Genomic DNA, 13,870 nt, shown 5'->3' on the forward strand with positions numbered 1-13,870 from the left:
TATTGTTTACTTTACAGTGTGTAGTTCAGCTCCGACACACACAGACTCTGTAATTCATGTATTGTTATTGTGCCTTATAAAGACCAGTTATAAGCTAATGTTCAATAGGTCTATATTGTAAATGTTTATATTTCTTTATGAGTGATGATGTATATTAAGATGTTTGGAGGAAAGAGACACCATAATAATTGAATGTATGTTATATGCACTTAAAAATGCAGTTACACTCAAAGAAATGCTTGTACTTGAAATTGTGTTTAATTTGAATAAGATGCAGTCTGGATGTGGAACTGAATGCTCCGTGTCGTTACTGCTGCTGCATTCATGCTGTATTCTACAGATATACTTTAATTAGATTAATTTAAAAAAAATTGATCTAACATTAGGTTAAAATGAGGCAAAAATTGAGGTACGAACCTCCATGGTGTTGTCAGAACATGCTAGCACATTGAGGCTTATGGTTAGAGTGTGTGTGTCCAAGCAACTTCGACGAAGAAAGAAATAATTTTGTAATAAGTTTTCGTGTGGGGGGGGGGGGGGGGGGGGCGCCAGGAGTGAAGCTTGCCTAGAGCGCCAAATGTGCTAGGGCCGGCCCTGTGGACGTGTCGTCAGAGATACTGACAGATATTGTTTGGAAATGAAGAGTGCGCCGCGGACTGTCCTAACTGTCGCTGCCGCTAGGAGGCGCCCACCGCCTGAGTCAGGAGCATGAGATGGTTGTTGGTACAAAGTTCAAAGTATAAACACATGTTTACAAAGGTAAATACACAACTCCGTTCATAATTAATCAACTGAACCACAGATGAATCTCAGAGACTTTTGAACTAACTAATCACACTCAATTACTGCACTTAATATCACTTTAATACAAAATAGTTAATACAATTTATCAAATTATATATATATATATAGTTTATAACACATTTCAAACTAAATTTTACAATAAATGTGCACTAAATAAATAAATGCAAAATACTTACACAGCATGTTTTCAAACAAAACAGAACTTTAATACGACATAATTATTCCAACATATCATAACGACAGAAGCAGGATCAGTGAATCCCACTGATCCTGGTCACGTCTCACACTGAAAACTAAGACAGTTCGGATTTAGATTCATAGTTAAATGTCTGGTGAGGAAATCACAAACAACACATACAAACATGACACTTCAGGTGCTCAGGCAAACAGACACACAGCAAATGTGGCATCAGTAGTCCGTCGTTAACAAAGCTAACAAGCCAAAAGCATTCTGCCAGTAAATCTATGATGTCATGGTATTTTTCATTCTGAGAACAATTCATTTTGATTTACTCTGATTTTATTATTATTTTCTATGGTTATATTGTCACAATCAGCTAACATATTTTGAATATTCCTCCTGCTACTCTTTAATATAACAATATGTAATGTTCACCCTGTTGTTCTTCTACCTGATCCACATCTGGATACAGATGCTGCTGCTATTGAGTTGAAAGTCACATATCTATTTATCTATGCAGGGCTTTCCTCACAACATCCACCATCAGGTTGCTCAAAGGTTTCTGGGATATACACAAATAAGCTAAAATAAACTTGGCTCGATTATTTTTCTAAGAATTATTACTTTCTATACTGTTAAATAGACTTTCCACTTATATTTTAATACAGAACGACTCAGTCAGTTAGTAGCAAGGGAACACAGGCCTCTCTGCCAAATTTCTATTTCTGATGAGTCATTCAGTGGATGCATGATGAGTCAGGTTTTCTGTCAGGTCCTCGATAGAAAAGTGTCAGACAGAAATCAGACAGAAAAGTGTGTAGAGATTATTTCATTCTGTGGCTCTTGTTATTCGCAGAGATGTTCTTGCTCCTGGTTTGATTGACAGGACATCTCCTCTGTGTCCGTCCTCTGATCTGTCTGTCGCGCTCCGTGTTGGGGTTTGTTAGTTTCCTCAACAACTCTACATCAGAAGAGATGACAAACATAAACTGAGTTACATTTTGACCACCAGGAGGCCTCAGAGAGCCACTTCACTACTACTGGTCTACTGGTCAGTCAGTTCCTCTGCTGTGGTGTGAGGGATTCACCTGTTAACTCAGGATGACTCTGGCTGTAGTTGTTCAAGAGAGACACATATTTCCGACCTCCAGTATCTTCATCTCCTGGAGGAAAGTAAAGTCATGAATTCTAATATGTAATTAAGTTGACACTGAAATATACTTTTTCATACTGTACAATACTGCCATGAGCAAATCGTGAAGAACCATTCATTTAAAGTTTCTTTGCACCGCTCCATTTAGGATTGGACAGGAACATTATAATTACTTGTCAAACATTATTGGTACAACTCACCATACTTGTCCTTTTCAAAAGCTGAAATATCTAATCTTGCATTTAAACTTTTCAGGCCAATGATGTTATAAATATATTATATTATGTTCATAGTATATTACATACATTTTATTTAATAAAAGTCTGTATAATAATGATGTAATGTAATTAATCTGGTTATTTGTGCATTTCAATTTCTGCTGATGGATGGATGGAAGCCTGGATGGATCGGTGGATTGATGGATGGATGGATGGATCGGTGAATGGATGGATTGACGGATGGATGGACAGATGGATGTACTGATGGTTGTAGAGATGGACGGACAGATGGACAGATGGACAGATGGACAGACATCAGACTTACGGCAGACGTGTAGGAGGACGTAGTATTGTCTCTGGACCAACATGCTGCTGGCCTGAGCCACACTGTGCTGCTTGTCCTCTAAGTTCATCAGTGAACCACTGCTGTCCATCAGGTCCACACACTCTACACAAACACCATCTTGGAATTGATTACTGCTACATCAAAGAATGACTCAACTTGACAGCCATCCATCCATCCATCAACCCATCCATCCATCAATCCATCCATCCAAGAAGGATTTTGAAAAGTAAGGAGGACGTGTGACCCCCCTGTCCCAAGTGGAAATGAACAAGACTGCATTCCACTAAAACATTCACCTTTTAAGTCCAGACCACACCTCTCCTTTACATGGCGTATGAAGTGTATCAGCTTACAGTTCAGATTGAACATTTCCATCCTGCTGTCTGTCAAGACATTTCAAACATTACAGACACACACACGTCAGATCTGAACTTTGATTATTTCATAACACACACGTTTGCTCTCTCTGTGCTCTCACAAAACAAACCAGTTCACAGTAAATACTGAGTGCTAAATCAAAGCAACCACTAACTGCCACATTTACTGTAGTTCAGACGTGTTCCAGCACATTCAAATAGAATAATCATACATTAAACAGCAGGTCTAATCTCACTTTTTTATTTACAAGGACAGAAACACTGTTAAAAGGTTTTCAAACCACACAGAATGGATGCATCTAACTTTACTAACCTCCAAACAGAATAGTGACAAACATGTTCTGCCCCTGTAGTTGAACTCCTCTGATGCAGCTGTTTATTCCCAAGAGTCCAGAGAGGAACGAGCTCAGACTGGACTCACAGACCCAAGACTCGGCTTTGAGGGAGAGACTCTAAGAAGTGGCCTGGATAATGTACACACACATACACAATGAACCACACACACAGACACACACGTTGCATCCTCCTCTTCTTCTTCTCCTTCTCAAAAGTCTTTAAAAAAAAAAGAGGACAAGGGACTCCTGTTGCTTGTATCCATGGAGACCAGCACTGGACTTTACAGCCTCTTTTTAGACAGTGATGTCAAGACTGTGTGAAAAAAAGAGTTTTTATTGTTTCCCTTCACAGATTGGAACAAATGCGTTTTACGACGCAGCCAAACACTGTTCAACTGATTATGAATTCAGCTTTAATCTTGATTCAGGAGGCAGCCGAGCATTACTATTCAAAAACACTTTCTGATTTCCCTCTGTTTTCCAGTCTTTATGTCAAAATGCTGCATATTTACGACAGACTTGACTATGTTATCGATCTTTGAGTGTTTTTTCGAAAATGTCAGAATATTCTCGATAAAAAAAACATAATTAAAGCAGCAACAATTTAATGCTTTTTTTTATGCAGTTGAGTTTCCTCACTGGATAGAACTGAAAAAACATGAAATTCTGAATGTTAATTTTGCATGGATGCCGCTGAGGGGGACAAGATGCTGCCACACTCGTGTAACTCCGGAGGTCTCTGTGGCGATTCTTTCAAAAAGAATTAAAGACCCCAGGGGAAGCTTTCAAAAATACAACTCTGGGCCCTGTAACCTGAACTCACAAGGGACACTCCAGTGGAAGCTGGGAAAATAAAGACCTCCAAAGATAGATAGAACTGTGACTAAATACTGTGAATTATCAGATCTTATATGAAACATGAGTCTGGCTGCATGTTAAGAAGTTCATCCATCTACTGAATAATGACTGGCAACGTTTTATGGCTGCATGTAAATACAGGAAGTACACATTTAAAACATGACCATTTATTTAAAGACAGAACTTTGTGCACTCCTCCTCACAGAAGTTGATAGCTGCACTGGACTGAGGAGAGAAACAAATCTTTCATCAGTTGGATTTAAAGTCTCACATCATTTACAATCCATATCAAACCATCCCCCCATCACTCCTCAAACTATGTCAGAGTTTAACTTAAATAAGCACACAATCAAGTCACATGGTCACACTGAGCAAACACAAGGTTACAAATCAGCCTCACATCATCAACTTTGTGGTTTAAAAAATGTGAAATTTTAAATATTAACACATGTACAGTCCTTAATTATTTTTTACTCCACAGAGAGCGGGAGTGCACGTAAGTCGCTGTCTGTGCACCATGCAGGGCCTCAGGATGGGGTGAGGCTATAAATGTTGTCAGGGATGATGCATTACAGCTGAAGAAACAATCCTCTGCTCGTATTCCATGGAGGTGGCACAAGATAACATCCATCAGACAGAGACTTTATATCCCCATCCCTGAAAATTTAAAATATTTATGTATCAGATAAGTTTATCTGCAGCACGAGGCCCTTTCACATCTACAATCAGTGACTATTGTCTCTCTGTCCATATTTGGCTGAGCTGTGGTGGGTTTTGCATTTTCATTAGACATTAAAAAACACCCATTTGCAAAGAGGAAGAGAAAGTGTTCAGTGTTTTCTCCTCTGCTTAAATTAGAAGCGTGAAGTTTCTACATCTGAAGTTAGAAGTGGCTCAGTGGGTTTAAACCACTTCTGTGAAGCAACACATACTCTTTGGAAAACTAGCAGTGCTAATAGACTCTTGTTTAGGATTAAATTAGAGAGAGAGCGAGAGCGAGAGAGAGAGATGAAGTCATCTCACTGATGTTGTACATAATCTGTTGTGTAAATGTTTGCATCCGTCAGTTGTTAGAAGCGTCACCAACATGCTCACTTGGTCGCGGTGAATCCTCTGGAGGTTCTCCTGCTCTTTTCTAACATCTGCTCATTAAGACGTTAGCCAGAGTCTTTACTATGCGGCTGTCCGGAGAAACTCCAGAAAGTCCGGAGCCTCTCACTTGGGCATTGGCATTTTTACAAACAGCAACTTAGGATCAAATCCAGTGCATGTCTGAAAGCAGCGTCAGTCAACCCCCCTCCACTGCATCAGGAAACCTCACCACAGTAGCTCTTCCTGTCCTGTTTATTGATCAGTGATGCAACCTGGTCTTTATCCTCCCTGACTTCAGGTCTGCTGCAGTCACAATGCTGCTCCCCATACTGTAGGTGTTGACCCACTGGGATCTGAGTTTGTCCGAGGGTCTGCAGTGGACACAGCTCCGTCTTAGGGCAGTGGGAGATGATGACTGACAGAGAGGGGCTAGAGACCGCCAAGAGTCCTCCCCATACAGGAGAGATGTGAGCAGGGCAGCTGTAGGAGCTTTCCCAGTTGCCACCGCTGCTGTACTCAGTGAAAAATTGATTCGCCTTGAGTCTGATGGAGTCTGTGATGCTGTTGTGAGTGGAGTTGTGTTTACTCCTGACACTGTCCAACAGCTCCTGCCGGCCCAGGATGTGGCGCCGGATAATCCGACGGAAGGTCTGCCGGAACTCCCGGATTCTGTAGGCGTAAATGAAGGGGTTGACCACGGAGTTGGCGTGAGAGAGGATAATGGCCACATACATGATCAAGGCCGGTGGACGTTCACATTCGGGACAGAAAAGGGTGAAGCAGTTGATGATGTGTAAAGGCAGCCAGCAGACAGCAAACAGCCCTACAATGATGGCCAGAGACTTGGCGGCCTGCACCTCTTTCTGCAGTGTAGAGCGCGACCCGTGAGCGGCCTTCACCTCGATCAGCTTGAGCTGGTGACGAGCGGCCATGAAGATGCGCAGGTAGATGGCCAACATCAGCAGCAGAGGAATCTGAACGCAGGCAAAGAAGTTGAAGTAGACCATGTACTCCATGTCCACCACCTCCTCGAACAGGCACTTCATCAGGCCAGACGCGCTGGCGTTGGTGCTGTTGCCCCCCCCAGCCGGCTTGTGCCAGCCCATCATTGGGGTCAGACCGATGATGATGGAGAAAACCCAGCAGATGGCGATGATGCCTCGAGCCCGCCGGCCTGTCACCAAACTGTTGTACCTGGGGAGGGAGATGACACAGCCGTCAAGCATCCGCTGTGTCTGTGAGCTCGAAACTGACAGCGTGATGGGTCTTTTAAATTTAGTAAATCTAAATTTATAATACTATTGCAATGACCTGTCTAAATTGTTCTCTTGTCGTGTGTTAATGCTCCGGAGCTACTTCAGATATATACTTTGTCATTGGTGAGTCCTCCTCACTTTTATTGTTCCTGTGCTGGACGATTTATAAACAGTCTAAGGTGCAGAGTGTAGTTAGAAAATTCTGTGTTCATCCGACCTGGTTTATCTGCATTGGAGATTTTATGGTCATCTTTATTACTGGTCACATGTGTGGTTGATATACTGTCTACGTCTGAATAATTTACTTAACTGCTGTTATTTTTTCATACATTACATGTTGAGAGGTTAAGCAACCGACCCAGGTTCACAACTTTTCAAAATAAAAGCTCTTTAATTCAGCTCGATATAAAGCACTGCAATGTTGTGCTTTTACTTTGGAGACAAATTGCTAAAGAAGAAGTTATTCTATGAAAGTATTGTCCGCAGGCTGTCAGTTAAGTATTACTTTTTATTTCCATTATAACAACCAGTCTGACAGAGAGCTTTAATATGACAGTTAAACAACCGTTACTGGTCTCTCCCCATTTCCTGATCGTCTTCTAACCAGAGGGTCACAGGTTTGATCCCCGGTTCCCCTCATTCCGTTTGTCGAAGTGTCCCAAATTGCCCCTGACAGCTGTGCCGGCAGTGTGTGATTGATACATTGTACTGTCAGGCGCATTTAGTTTTCATCAGGACTAGAAAAAAATGATTTGCTATTTACTTAACATAATGTACGTTTTGATTTGGCACGATACAAAGATTACTGAAATGGAATCAAATAAGCTTCCAACAATAAGATGCCTGGAATGAATATGAATTTTTGTCCTCAGCATTTAAGTTTCGCCCTCACTTAGCTCCTCTGATTTGCCCCTCCATGGAATCACTTCTCATACCGGAACTAAAAGAGAAGTAAATAAACAAACGAAGCCTTTCAGGACTCCTCAAAGGATGAGTCTATTTTGAGTGCGGCCGTAGCACAGTGTGGGAGAGCAGCTGAGATCTTTGGCTTCTTTCTATTACATTCTTAAGATGTTAAAGTGCAAAGGTTAATGCTGCAAAAACAACTGCCTACATCAGGGACGCAGAAATAAACGCACACAAATCCTCATGGATCTTCAGCAGAGGAAGAGTGAAAAACAGGAAGATGTTCTCTATACAGCTTTGAGGTTGAGCAACAGCATCACTGCCGGTCAGCATGTCATCAGACAACAGGTTTAATGGTTGCAGACCACCCGAAGGGAATGAGTTCCAAGCTGTCCTTCAGTGTAAACAGCCAGATGAGCCAATGTGTTTTTACAGTTAAATCATTAAGTCAGATTACACAGGGGCTTACAAGAGGGTCACACAGTCTGTATAAGCAATTAGAGCAATATCCATTTGGATTGCTCTTTGGGGACGTGGTCTCATGGGAGACGCCATTTCTGGACACACTTCAGATGATACGTCTTTGCTGATGGCCTGAGATGAAATATGAAGCTTTACTGAGAGACCCACGCTGCCTGGGAGCAATACACATTTTTTCTTCCACAATAAAGAACCTTTACAGCAACCTTTTAATATAGTTTCAACTTGAGGATTGACTGTAGTTAGAGCTAATGTCTAATGTGGTAATACTTTATATATCAGTTATTAATTAAAATATCTTGTACAACTTTGTGTTGGCTTGTTGTTAACTTCTGTCATTGTTAATAAAATGCTCTTATATGTTTCTATAGCCAGCCCAGGTCTCGTCTGTAGGTATCTATATTAGTAAATCATTATTCTATCAAGTCTGCCCAGAACAGGTTGACAGTAAATAGATATCAGTTCAATTAAATCCAGGAGTTTTCACAATCTGCTGACTGACATTGTATTTATTACTGTAAAGCATTAATTAATGATTTATTAAATTCCTAATATGATTTATAAATGGAGTTGATCAGAATTAGTTATTTAGGCTTGAGAGATAAAACAATATAATGATTATGGCAATACAATGTCATCAACTGTAATACAACAAACTTATGAACCCATGATTGATCAACCTCAGATTTGTTAAATGTTTTGCTGTTAATCAAGTGTTTGTCAGAGAAGGGTTTAAAACCACCACCTTCTCTCAGGAGCTAAAATCAGTCTTCATATTAAACAGAGTTAATAATATGATATGTATCATGATAATTATCCATATCGACTGATATGAACATTTTTGGCCAATATCGCGTTTGCCTAGTGATACCAAACCTTTCTCTGTTTTTCTCCAACTGATATCTAACTAATTCAGTAAGTCCTCAGAGAGGTGTCCTCTGGGTCACTGACCTGAGCGGCATCTTGATTGCAATGTAGCGGTCCACAGCGATGGCCAGCAGGCTGAAGATGGAGCTCTGAGTGAGAACCAGCACGAAGCAGGCGATGAAGAGGCAGCCGTAGAAGTTGGAGCAGAATCCGATGCTGATGACGATGGAGAAAGGGATGGCAAGGACGCCCACTGCGATGTCAGCCACCGCAAGCGACACCACAAAGAAGTTGGTGATGGTCTGCAGGTTGCTGTTGAGGCACACGGCCCAGCAGACCAGTACATTGCCCAGCACGGAGAACCCGGCGATCAGCACTTCCAGGATGATGTAAAAGACGGAGGCGACAGGGTCGTACGGCATGGTGAGACAAACGGCGAGGTCACTGATGAGGAGGGAGGAAACCTCGCCTCAACGACCATTGCTGCTGTAGAATAAACTATCATTCCTTCTCAGTCCAGACATGGGACACAATCGCCTCCATTCCCTCCTGGTAACAAAGAAAACAACATTTTAAAAAGCTGTTCTGCTGTCCTCTCTGAGATGATGCCAGTAACCCAACTGGAACCATATGTCTCGCCAGATAGAGAGGTAGGTGCAGAAGTGAAAAAGAGGAAACGCCTTTATAATCAAGGAAGTGAATTTCAACTGATGCGCACATCAGACATTTGCCTTAGTTACCAGTAAATGTGTTGTACCAGACCTGCAGTCCCTTGGTAGGTCACAATAAAAACAGAGTCACAACAGAAAACACCTAAACATATTACACACCCACACACAGAGACACACCCACACACAGAGAAACATACACACACAGATACACACACACACACACACACACACACACAGTTGTGCTCCCATGACTTTACAGTGGACATTACATTGTCTTATATCTATTTCCTGGAGACTTACTCTCACCTGAACCATACTTGCCTACGCCCTAACCTAAACCTTAAAACATGTTTTCACCTAAAATTGAATGAGATACGTTATTGTGTCCTTAAACTTGACTGTTTTGTTGATAAATGGGTGTGTGAATGGATGGACGGACGGAAGGACAGATGGACAGATGGATGGATGGAAGGATGAATGAATGGATGGATGGATGAAGGGATGAAAAGAAGGATGAAGCACAAATGGATGGATGGCTAGATGGATGGACAGACAGATGGATGGATAGACAGACGAATGGACGAATGGGCGGCTAAACGGAGGAACGGATGATGGATGGATGGACAAATCCTAGGTGAACAACATCTCATCTGGAGGATAATATTGAACCAAACTGTGGTTTTGCAGCCGCTGCTTGCTTTATAATGTGTAAATGTCACTGGATGACTGCATCTTTTCTTCAGTCGTGGTGCAGACCTTTTTCCTCCCATGCCTCCGTCATGCACTAGTCTTCTCAATTAGTGCGTGACATTGAAGTTAGATTCCGTGATACCCACAGGCCGTCTGCCATAAAAGGCGGCCCAAACAGAAATCGGCTGTTTTTGCAGTGCTTGATTCCCTCAGAGGGAATGCTTCTTGGGGTTAGGCAGAGTTTTAGGAGATAACAGCTGTACTGGAACACAGAGGTCTTTGCTTTCCCAGTCAGGCTTTTCCCTTCGGGCTGGATCAAACCGATACTAAAGTCTTGTTATTTCAAGGATGTTAGATACCGCAATGTTCCTTTCATTCTATTTGACTCACAAATAAAATTTGGTTGGTTTCTATCCTCAGAGCAGCAGTGTTCTTCTGTTTTGATGTTATGGAGTTCAGCGTTATGTTCCAGTGGAATAATGATTTGATGCAGCAGAGATGAAGAAAAAATGAAATCCCCTGGGAAGAGTAGTGGAAATAATCAATTTGAATACTACGCCAGCAATGCACTATGAAAGAACAAACTATCCTGAGATGAAATGATGAACAGAGAAACTCCAGGGATTAGTGAAATAGTGAAACAAAGGGATGTCAGGGCTTCCTTAAAGACAGACTCTGGTTCACATTAGGCAATTTATGGCATGAGATTTGCTGACAAACTAAAATCCAGAAATATATTTATGGTATGACACATGAGCAAGATGTTTCTTTTAAATTATGAAATAAAATGAAGGATTAAAGTACAATGACAAGGGTATTAATGTTTGAGTGGATTAGCCCCCATCCCTTGGATGGCACACCAAGAAATCCGGTCACCTCATTGTTCTCTTGCTGCGTCACAGAGACGACACAGTAGGAGCACACGTCCAACTTACAGCTTCCTGATAGCAGACAGTGTGAGTGCACGCTGCTGATGTTCCCTCAGATTGACAACATGGCTGCTGGCAGAGCAACCGCCCTGTGTGTCAACCAGAACCGGCAACAATACTCTGTCCCCAAACCAAACACTGACACACAGACAACAATACCCGTCATCAGGCTCTGACCATTTAGTACCATGTTAGACCTTGGAGTTGTTGAAGAGCCAACTTGCCTATATTAAATGTTTGTGTTGTTGTCCTATTACTCTGTAGTTGACTCTTTCATCATGAATCCACATTCTGTCCCCTGCATCTCACTCTCTCTCACTCTCTCTCACTCTCTCTCTCTCTCTCTCTCTATTTTTCTCAGTGTACAGGCATTGTTTTCCAATGATAAGGGACTTGATACCCTCCTGATCTCCTGCAGACCTAAAATGAGACTTGTTTTGTTCTGGGCTCATCAGTCTGGATTTGGTCTGGACCAACTTGAGTCCTGGTTGAGTCCAACATGCCTGAGGCTGATTTAGGAGCTGACTCCACCATAACCAAGTTTAAACTTATATATAAGCTTCTGAAACAAAGCTTTAACACCAACTTGCCCAACACTCTGGGGACCACACTTTTTTTCTGAGAGAAACTTGCATAAGAGTGACAATCCTCCGCCCAAGCCTAACAGTGCCCTTAAACAATCTCACAATGTTAAAGGTACAGTGTGTAGCATCTACTGGTAAAGCTGGATATAGGAACCAGATGAATACACCTCACCACACCCGCTGTTTTCAATCATGTTGAAGAAACATTAGTGGCCTTTGGTAAAGATAAGGATGGAAAAGCCTTAAAGCAATTGCTTGGTTTGTCTGTTCAGGGCCACTGTAAAAACATGGAGGTCTAATGGGAGGACCGGCTCCACACAAAGATATATACAGGTTTTTATAAGGTAACGAGAACACACAATGATTCTTGGTGTCGGACGATTACAGACTAATGACAATTATGCTTTTTAAAGGGCCAGTGTGCAGGATAAAGAGAAACTTGATATAGAGAAACTTGGCAGAAATTTCGTATAATAAGCATAATAACCTGCTTGCAATAATTTTATAGCATCGTTGCTGCATGAGTAGTTATATGTTATGCTCTTCTGCTGCTTAGGTACTTATATGTTAAGTACTTATATATCAAGTCTTGTGTCTAAACCTGGGATCAGAGACAATCTACATTTCGATCCTGCCCATGTCCTGAACATATGGCAGATATTGTCAATAAAGTTGACTTTGAAACAGCAGCATCATCTAAAGCTTGATCATGTCATGTGATCAGATGCTGGTCAGTGGACACACATGGTTTATGATGGTAAACTTTATCGGTGAACATATAGTAGCTAGTGAGTCTGTAAGAACACAGAGCAGCAGGCAGAGGATGGTGAAGGTGTACAGGTAACCGACTAACAGATAGATCACTGACAGAGACTTTAAGGACTCACTACAGGAATGATGGTTTGTGGTCAAGTACTGGTTTTGTTCCAGCAGGTGAATGAACCAGTGAGAGTGAGACAGCCTGTACCACATTATCACTTGTCCTTCACATGCAGCTCTGCTACATGTGTATCTAACATATAATATCTTTATATAATATGATCATGCATAGAGATTGACCAAACTGATGAGGCATAATGAATAAATAAATGATAAATACGTCCCAACATACACACTCAGCATCTCACGCAGAATCCAACTTAAAATGACTCACCTGGTTTGTCTAGATGTTCGGACCCAGTGTGGACAAGTCAATCTGTAGAGAGAGCTGAAAGACACGATCCAGCTGAAAGATGAAAAGTGCAAATAAGAGTTTCCACTTCCCGCTGAGCGACACGTGTGAGGATCAGCGCAGATCAACAGTAACCACCCGCCTCCGTTCACAGGACACTTCACTTCAGTCCGGATCCTAAATACACGAGGAGCACGGATCGATGATCAGATCAGATCTGATCGATGCGTCTGTTCCACACCGATTACCGGCTGATTCCCTTCACACATGTATTAGGTTCTCAACCTCCCTATCTCCCTCCCTCCCTCCCTCTCTCTATGTCTGTCTCTCTCTCTCTCTCTCTCTCTCTTACACACACACACACTTGACTGGTTCCTTTCCCCTCTCTCTCTCTCTCTCTCTCTCACACACACCCACACACAGTGTCATGTTGTTCAGAGGACATTACATTGACACATATTGATTTCCTGGAGACTTCCTCTAAAATGAACCATAGCTACTACTTGTCTTAGCCAAACCTTAACCTGACCTAAACCTAACCTCCACGCTAAAAAATAACAAGGGATTTCTTTTAGTGTGAAAATCTACGTCTTCACCTTAAAATGTCTTGATAACTTGATGGGGACTTGCTTTTTGTCCCCACAATGTCCTCATAATGTGACTGTCTAAACAGAATAAGGTCCCCACAACATGAATACACATACACTTCCCTCCTCATAAACCATATTCAGGCTGATTGTGATGTTTCCTCTCTGGAGTGGACCCGTTAAAAGCTGCCGTGCTGTGTGCACAGATGAGTCTGTTCATGACTCACCACTAAAGAGACCACTCCACCATGTCATTTATATGGACCTCTTCTTATACCAGGGACCATCTATCCAGTTATTAGCCTTGTGAACGTCTTCAATGATTTCATATTACTGCATTACATATAGTACTTATCTATTATGTA

At 41.8% G+C, this 13,870-nt stretch overlaps 2 protein-coding genes across 2 annotated transcripts; both read right to left on the reverse strand.

Annotated features, from left to right (window-relative positions):
- Positions 1 to 1,026: 1,026 nt before the first annotated feature.
- LOC133950764 (uncharacterized protein C22orf15) lies at positions 1,027 to 3,490 on the reverse strand. Its single transcript, XM_062384881.1, has 5 exons — positions 3,393 to 3,490; positions 2,999 to 3,085; positions 2,682 to 2,804; positions 2,074 to 2,148; positions 1,027 to 1,946 (listed from the first exon to the last, which is right to left on the reverse strand). Exons 1-5 carry the CDS (start codon positions 3,415 to 3,417, stop codon positions 1,810 to 1,812), a joined length of 447 nt encoding a protein of 148 aa, XP_062240865.1. The 5' UTR covers positions 3,418 to 3,490; the 3' UTR covers positions 1,027 to 1,809.
- Positions 3,491 to 5,578: 2,088 nt separating this feature from the next.
- Positions 5,579 to 13,175, reverse strand: adora2aa (adenosine A2a receptor a). The gene is made up of 3 exons (XM_062384880.1): positions 12,901 to 13,175; positions 8,958 to 9,422; positions 5,579 to 6,558 (listed from the first exon to the last, which is right to left on the reverse strand). The coding sequence occupies exons 2-3, from the start codon at positions 9,293 to 9,295 to the stop codon at positions 5,580 to 5,582; spliced, it is 1,317 nt and encodes a 438-aa protein (XP_062240864.1). The 5' UTR covers positions 9,296 to 9,422; positions 12,901 to 13,175; the 3' UTR covers position 5,579.
- Positions 13,176 to 13,870: the final 695 nt, after the last annotated feature.

This window comes from Platichthys flesus, chromosome 3 (genome assembly GCF_949316205.1).
Source record: "Platichthys flesus chromosome 3, fPlaFle2.1, whole genome shotgun sequence".
NCBI classification, from domain to species: domain Eukaryota; kingdom Metazoa; phylum Chordata; class Actinopteri; order Pleuronectiformes; family Pleuronectidae; genus Platichthys; species Platichthys flesus.

Coding starts and splice junctions, on each gene's coding strand:
- LOC133950764 (XM_062384881.1), bottom strand. CDS start 3,417: ATGTTTGTCACTATTCTGTTTGGAG. Junction 2,805..2,998: donor GTGTGGTCTGGACTTAAAAG/GTGAATGTTTTA, acceptor GTGTTTGTGTAG/AGTGTGTGGACCTGATGGAC. Junction 2,149..2,681: donor CGTCCTCCTACACGTCTGCC/GTAAGTCTGATG, acceptor ACTTTCCTCCAG/GAGATGAAGATACTGGAGGT.
- adora2aa (XM_062384880.1), bottom strand. CDS start 9,295: ATGCCGTACGACCCTGTCGCCTCCGTCTTTTACATCATCCTGGAAGTG. Junction 6,559..8,957: donor GCAATCAAGATGCCGCTCAG/GTCAGTGACCCA, acceptor CTCCCTCCCCAG/GTACAACAGTTTGGTGACAG.